This window comes from Chaetura pelagica, unplaced genomic scaffold (genome assembly GCF_000747805.2).
Source record: "Chaetura pelagica isolate M959 unplaced genomic scaffold, ChaPel_1.0 scaffold899, whole genome shotgun sequence".
In the NCBI taxonomy this organism is placed as follows: domain Eukaryota; kingdom Metazoa; phylum Chordata; class Aves; order Apodiformes; family Apodidae; genus Chaetura; species Chaetura pelagica.
The window spans coordinates 24,640-31,540 of record NW_009954561.1 but is presented as its reverse complement, the minus strand read 5'-3'; the positions used below and the strand labels follow the sequence as shown (position 1 = coordinate 31,540).

Here is a 6,901-nt window from a genome sequence, read left to right as displayed (position 1 = left end):
CCTGGGGTCTCCTCTGCCAGCCAGGGGGCAGCCAGCCCCTCTCTCCCCCACTCCCTCACTGCTCAACCCCCTTCCCAGCTCCAGCCTGGTTCCTACAGGAGCAAAACCCAGAATGGGCCTTTGCCCCTGGGGGTCACTGCCCCCCCAGAGCTGCCCCCCTGCCCGCTGGGAGGAACAGCACACTGTGTCCCGTGGGCACCACTTGTAGGGCTCCTGGGGACAAGGGCACAGCTGGTGGCACAGCCTGGCTCTCCCAAGGCCGGGCAAAGGGCTCCCTGCCCCACCCAGGCTGCTCCAGCCCTGGCACTCAGCCCACCCGGTATTTTTATCCCCGGCCTCGGTGCTGTTTGAAGCTGCCTTGCTTTGGCTTTGTTGCTTTCTTTTTTTTTCCACAGCCCTCCCCTGTCCCACCCTGGCTTAGCAAGGACAGCAATAGCAACACCCCCTCCCCTGCCACGACCCCAGCCCAGAAGGCAGCAGCTGCCCAAGGATTGTCCCAGGGGTTCCAATCCAGCCCTGGGGAAGGTACAACCCCCCCAGGACATGGGACAGGGACAGGCCACACTGCCCAGACCCCCTGCTCTGGGAAGAGCTATCCCAGCCACCTCTGTCCCCCTCCCAGGAAGGGCTGAGGTCAGGACATTCCAGGAAATGCCATGGGTTTTTATGCTCTGGGATCTCCCCATCTTTATTCCACAGCCACCAGCTGCCCAAAGCCAGGGAGGCCACGACCCAACAGCTGCTCAGGCCACTTTTGTGCCCCAGGGGCACAAAACAAGCCCAGCCCAGTGGGAGCTTCATTAAAAACAAGGGATTTTAAAACCATGATTCAAGTTTGGTAACTCCTCTCACCCTTCTCCCTGGTGATCAAAGAGGCTGGATCTCACCCTGGTGCTGTGATCATATTCAAAGTTCAGCCAATTGGTGTGGGCTACACCAGCCCCATCTCCCTGGGGGGTGACAATTCATCCCCTGTGCAGAGCTGTCACCTCAGAGCCCTGGACCAGGGCTGAACCCAGCTCCCCAGAGCCCAGGGTGAGCTGGGAGCAGGATCCTGGAAGAAGAGCTCCAGGCAGGGGCTGGCCCAGGCTGCATTTGGTGACAGAAGTCCTGGGAATTGTGTGGCCTGAGAGGACTGGTGAGCAGGCAGTGGGGCTGGCTGGACTTGGAGGGGCTGCAGCAGCATCTCAGCAGGCTGAAGGCAGCGAGTTGCTCTCCACCTTCAGTCCCTTGCTGGCCAGGAAGGCTTCCTGCTTGGGCTCACGGCCCAGGAACTTCCTCAACATGTCGGAAGCATCCAGGGAACCACCAGGATGCAGGATGCAATTCCTGTAGTCCATGCCCACCTGCCAGGAGAGAGATGCAGGGTAGGGGTGGGACCGCCACGTCCCTCCTGTCCCCAACGGTTCCCGCTGTCCTTCCTACCTTACAGTTCATGATCCCCTCCTGCTTGAAGCGTGTGTGGAACATGTCCATGGAGAACACCTCGCTCCAGAGGTAGCCATAGTACTGGGCATCGTAGCCACCAGCCAAGTGGCCAAAGGTAGCAGGCATGTTTGTTCCTTGGGGGAAAAGGAAGGGGAAGGGGAGTTAACAGGAACAGCTCCTGGAACTGCTCAGAGCGCAGAAAACCCCTCCCTGTGCTGGGAATGTGTCAGAGCAGGGGTTGGGTCAGCTTGTTCCCAACCCCACGGGAGACAGGGAAGAACTTCCCAGTTATTTTTTGCATAATTTCAGCTCTGCTTTTTCCTGGAGGCAGCAGGAACTGTCCCCTTTGAAGCCTCAGCCTTGAGAAGAGAACAGGGAAGCCAGCGTGCAGGCCTGTACCTGGGGTGGCAGGAACACCCAGCACCTCCTCACACAGCTGGGCAAACACCTCCACAGGGTCTGCCTTGGTCTGGGTGTGCAGGGCCTGGTCCACCTTGGCCAGGACGATCTGTCGCAGGTTGAAGAGCCCTGTTTGTGGGAGGAGGAGGCAGCAAACTGAGCTCCTGACCCAGCCAGGTCCCCAAGGGGTCCCCTCTCTCCCTTTCTGGGGACACCACGCAGCCCTTAGCTCCTCCAGCCCCTCTTTCCCCCTGCAGGGACCCACCCGTGTTGGCCTGACGGGATTTAATGAGCTTGTCCAGCAGCTCGTCAGGGATGGGGCTGCCGGTCTTGTAGTGCCGGGACATGCGCAGCAGCGGCTCCTTCTCCCACACCCAGTTCTCCAGCATCTGGGACGGCGCCTCCACAAAGTCCCGCTCCACGTGTGTCCCACTGAACATGGCAAACTCAGCCTAGGATCATCATCAGAGCATCGTGGAATGGTTTGGGTTGGAAGGAAATTTTAAAATCATCCCGATCCAACCCCCTGCATGGGCAGGGACACCTCCCACCAGCCCAGGCTGCTCCAAGCCCCATCCAACCTGCCCTTCAACACTGCCAGGGATGGGGCAGCCACAGCTTCCCTGGGCAACCTGGGCCAGGCTCTCACCACCCTCACACTCCAGAATTTCCTCCTTATGTCCAACCTCAATCTCCCTCTTCCAGTTTCAATCCATCTCCCCTTGTCCTCTCCCTCCCTGCCCTTGTCCCAAGTCCCTCCCCAGCTTTCCTGGAGCCCCTTCAGGCACTGGAAGCTGCTCTAAGGTCTCCCTGGAGCCTTCTCTTCTCCAGGCTGAACACCCCAACGCTCCCAGCCTGTCCCCAGAACAGAGCTGCTCCAGCCCTAGGATCATCTCCATAGTTGGGTGTCATTTAACCCCCCAGGGATGCATGAGAGGGGAAAGGAACCAAACCAGTGCTTCACCAACCCAGCCCCACCTGAGAGCAGAGCTGGTGCATGACGTGTCCAAACTCGTGGAAGTAGGTCTCCACCTCGTCGTGCTGGAGCAGGGAAGGGGCATCTGATGTGGGCTTGGTGAAATTGGCCACCATGGCAGCCACGGAGATCTGGCGCCGGGCGTCGGGCAGGAGGCAGCCGGGCTGCAGCCCGAAGCAGGCGGCGTGTCCGTACTTCCCTTCCCTGGGCAGGAAGGGGAGGCTGTCACATGGATCCTCCCCCACTGCCACACATGAGCCCCCACGGTCCTGCTGACCCTCGGTGGGACAGCCCTGCTGGAGCCACCCTGCTCCCATGGCCACACATCCACCAGTGGCACAGCTTCTCCTCTGCCCCAGGACCTGTGGCAGGTCTGGCAGGTCTGTCCCCCCTCCCCGAGCCTTCTCCTTCTTTTCCTCCTCCTCCCCCTTCTCCCAAGGCCTCACCGTGGGTACAGGTCCAGGTAGAACTTGCCAATGGTCTCCCCAGAGGAGGTGTCCTTCACCGTGTAGAGCTGGACGTCCTCATGCCACACCTGAGCCTTCTCCTCCAGGTGGAAGGTGAGCCCCAGCAGCTCCTGGTAGATGGCCAGCAGCCCCATGGTGACCACCTGCATGGGGAAGTACTCCTTCAGCAGGTTCTGGTCCACGCTGTACTTGGTCTCCTCCACCTGGTTCATGTAGTAGCGCATGTCCCAGGCGTTGATGCGGTTGTCGAACTCCAGGCCCCGCTTCTCGCACTCCTTCTTCTTCAGGTCCAGGATCACAGCTCGTTCCTTCTCCCCGAGGGGTTTCAGCTTCTGGGCCAGCTCGTCTAGGAAAAGCGAGGCAGGGAGAGTGAGTGCAGGGGCTGGGACCAGCCCCCCCAGCTCCCCCCTCCAGCCCTACCCAGGAAAGCCGCCACCGTCCCGCTGTTCTTCGCCATGTTCATCTCCAGCACGAAGTCGGCGTGTGTGGGGAAGCCCAGCAGATCAGCCTTCTGAGCACGCAGGTCCACCAGCTCCTTGAGGATCAGGCAGTTCTCCTGCACGGTGCAGACCAGGCAGGGAGGGAAGCAGGGTAAGCAGGGGAGAAAGGAAGCAGGAAGCCCAGGGTGGGAAGGAATCCAGACCCCAGGGGGAGGGGACAGCTGGCCCTGCTGGTGGGCAGCGAGGGCCTCCTACCTCTTTGCACCTGGAGTTGAACATCTCCTCCACCTTCCTCCTCGTCTCAGGGACGTAGCACTTCTTCAGGAGAGGGAAATAGTGTGGGTATTTCAAGGTGACTTTCAGTTTGCCATCCTCTGTCTTCTCCAGGGAGTTCAGGAAGTCCTCAGGGAGCCCCCCTGGGAAAAGAGTGACAGGAATAATGGAGAGCCCAGGCCTCTCCAGAAATACCAGCCCGGGAACAGGCTCCTGCTCCTTGGCCAGAGCAATCCAGGCACTCAGGGCCACACCAGCAGAGAAAGGAGCCCCATCACCCCATACCTAGTTCCTCCCTTGAGAAGGGCAAGTAAGTAGTGTCTTCGTTGAGGTTCTTGTTGAAGTCGATGCAAAGGACACTCAACTTCTTCTTAATAGCTTTGATTTTCTTCAAAATATGGATGAAGAGAGAAGAGTCAGGCCCCAGGGGAAGGCACAGAGCAGGGCTCCCTGCTGCTCCCTGCCTGCCTGCCCAGCTGCCCTGTGCTCTCCCTTGGCTTTCATTCAACCACAACGTTGCAGAATTAGTTGCAGACAAGGCTGAGCTCCGGGCCCAGAAGAGGCCTCTGATCACACCTGGTGGGGAAGCAGCCACCTCAGCAAGGTCACAGCCCCTCCTGCCAGCTGGGGAGCTGCAGGTGTTCCAGCAGCAACCTCCTCTGCTCATCTTTCATGTCACCTTATCTTCTGTTTTCAAGCCAGCCCCGAGTTCCATGTGCTGGCACAAGAGAACTCCAAGGAGCTCAGCCCCACCCCAGCCCACCCTGACCCCCAGGGGGGCACCCCCCAACTGCTGCCACTTCCAGCACCCCCATAATCTCAGCCTCCCAGGAGCTCCCCAACCTGCAGTGTCAACTCCATGCTGTTCGTGTCCTCCCCTTCCATGGAATGGAAAAAAGGGCACAGGACACGGCCCAGTATTTCCTCCTCACATCCAACCCACATCTCCCTCTTCCAATTTTACTCCACGGCCCCTCTGGGGCCTCCTCCATGTGTGCTTCCCTTAAGCTCTGGGATCTCACCTCCTGTGTTTCCTCAGGGAGATGGAGACCATTTCTTTTGCCCAGTTTGATCAGCCTCTCCAGGTATCTCTTGGCTTCAGGCTTCAGGGAAGCACTCTCTGCTTTCTCCTGTGAAGCAAAACCCTTGAGCTCAGGGAGCTGCAGGACCAGGGGCTGCAGGGAGCTGGTTCCTGGTGGGAGTTGGGAGTTACTGTGACCCAGGAGCAGAAGGAAACACCCCACAGGAAGGCCTGGGTTGGGGGCAGTAGCTCTATCAGATTGCTTTAAACATCTCACCACGTTACAGGAGTCATCAGGGTCTTCCTGCCTCTTCCTCCCCCTCTTCCAGCCCCTTCCCCACATGAGGCAGTTTGGGTTTGCTGATGCCATATTATCAACGGGGTAATCAAGGCCCCAGGGTGGGGGCAGAGCCCTCAAACCCTCCCCAACCCCACCTCTCCATCCAGCTGGACCATCCTGCCATGATCACAGAGCAACTCAGTTCCAGCCCTGACTGGACATCATTCACTTCTGAGTTCTGGGACAAGGGTCATTTCTGTCATTCCAGGAGGCTTCAGTGCCCTGCTCAGCTGCCCCAGGGATGGAGCAGCCTCCTGAGCACACACCTGGAGCCAGACAATCCTCTGGTACACGTCCTGCCTCATGCTCATCTCCACGTCGAACTCAGAGAGCTTCTTGTCGGCCTCGGTGCTGGCAGCCCGGATGGCTTTGCAAGGAGAGACATGCTGGGGGAAGTCCAGCATGTTCCTGCGGACTGGGAGCACAGGAGAGGGATGGCAGGGATGGCTTCGTGTCCCAGAACTGCTCATCAGTGGGAATGCACAGAGCGGGTGTTAACTGGGAGCCAGGCTCACAGCCCCCGCCCTGCCCAGTGCATCCACCTGCTGATTCCCAGCACATCCAGCTTTCCCACAAGCCTCACAGGAACCTCACGCCCATGAAATCCCCGTGACAAGAAGCACAGGATTCCTGGGCTGGCAGACACGGGGGCAGCAGGGCTGCCTGGCTCCCCTCCTGAGAGACCCAGCCCAACAGCAACAGCCCTGAGCTGCAGCCCCGGCAGAGCCGCCGCGCCCCGCGTGCCCTGCCCTGAGAAACCTCCCCTGCAGGAGGGAAAACTGGGAGAATGTTCCCTGCCACCATCCCTGGAAACCCTCAACTAGCCTATTTCAGTGGAAAGGCATCAGAACTCTCTCCCCAGCAGGAGGAGAGGGGGAAGCTGCTCCCAGGGAAGGTGCTGTCAGTTCTGGGGCCACCCAGCCCCTGCTCCACGAGGGCTTTTCCTCTTATTTTAGGCAACAGAAACCAGAGGGTAAAAAGCAGAGGGGTGTGTGTGTGTGTGGGGGGGGTGGGTTCTGCTCTGGACAGACCAGACCAGACCACCCAGGCAGGGAGGACAACCCACAGACACCACAAGGGGGCTGCCTCACTTGGGACTCTCCTGCTGCAGGTCATGAGCTGGAGCCACGATGGAGGCAGCATCGTTTGCCATTGACCTTCAGAAATGACCCCCCCAGAGGGCAGCCCTGCCTGGGACACAGAGGAGCAGCTGGAAAAGACTCCTGAGATCATCCAAACAATTTCTGTTGAGGCACAGTTTGTCCCATCAATGCTCCTGGACACATCAAAGCAGGAGACAACCTTGGGGACCTGCTGCCCCCCCCCCCACTGCCCTGTCCTGGCTCCAGCCTCATGGTCCCGTTCCAGGCTCCACCCTTTGTACTCACATCCAGCTCTAGAAACATTAACTGGGGGGAAAAAAAAACCCACCAGCCTGCTGAGGGAGCCAAGGGAGGAAAGAGAGAGAGAGAAAAAGAGAGAGAGAGAGTATAAGAGATTGAGATTGAAAGGTAGAGGGAGAGATAATTTGTGAGAGAGATGTGGGAAATGCAATGA

At 59.1% G+C, this 6,901-nt stretch overlaps 1 protein-coding gene across 1 annotated transcript in view; it reads right to left on the bottom strand.

Annotated features, from left to right (window-relative positions):
* Nucleotides 1–1,187: 1,187 nt before the first annotated feature.
* The window catches only part of THOP1 (thimet oligopeptidase 1), a gene marked incomplete at its 5' end in the record, with an annotated part of 6,302 nt that continues 588 nt past the window's right edge, over nucleotides 1,188–6,901 (bottom strand). The window contains 11 exons of the mRNA XM_010005324.1: nucleotides 1,188–1,346; nucleotides 1,426–1,562; nucleotides 1,828–1,956; nucleotides 2,093–2,279; nucleotides 2,806–3,007; nucleotides 3,250–3,616; nucleotides 3,691–3,826; nucleotides 3,966–4,126; nucleotides 4,269–4,371; nucleotides 5,006–5,113; nucleotides 5,611–5,759. Of these exons, the coding sequence (XP_010003626.1) occupies nucleotides 1,188–1,346; nucleotides 1,426–1,562; nucleotides 1,828–1,956; nucleotides 2,093–2,279; nucleotides 2,806–3,007; nucleotides 3,250–3,616; nucleotides 3,691–3,826; nucleotides 3,966–4,126; nucleotides 4,269–4,371; nucleotides 5,006–5,113; nucleotides 5,611–5,759 (1,838 nt within the window). The remainder of the gene's footprint in view (nucleotides 1,347–1,425; nucleotides 1,563–1,827; nucleotides 1,957–2,092; nucleotides 2,280–2,805; nucleotides 3,008–3,249; nucleotides 3,617–3,690; nucleotides 3,827–3,965; nucleotides 4,127–4,268; nucleotides 4,372–5,005; nucleotides 5,114–5,610; nucleotides 5,760–6,901) is intronic.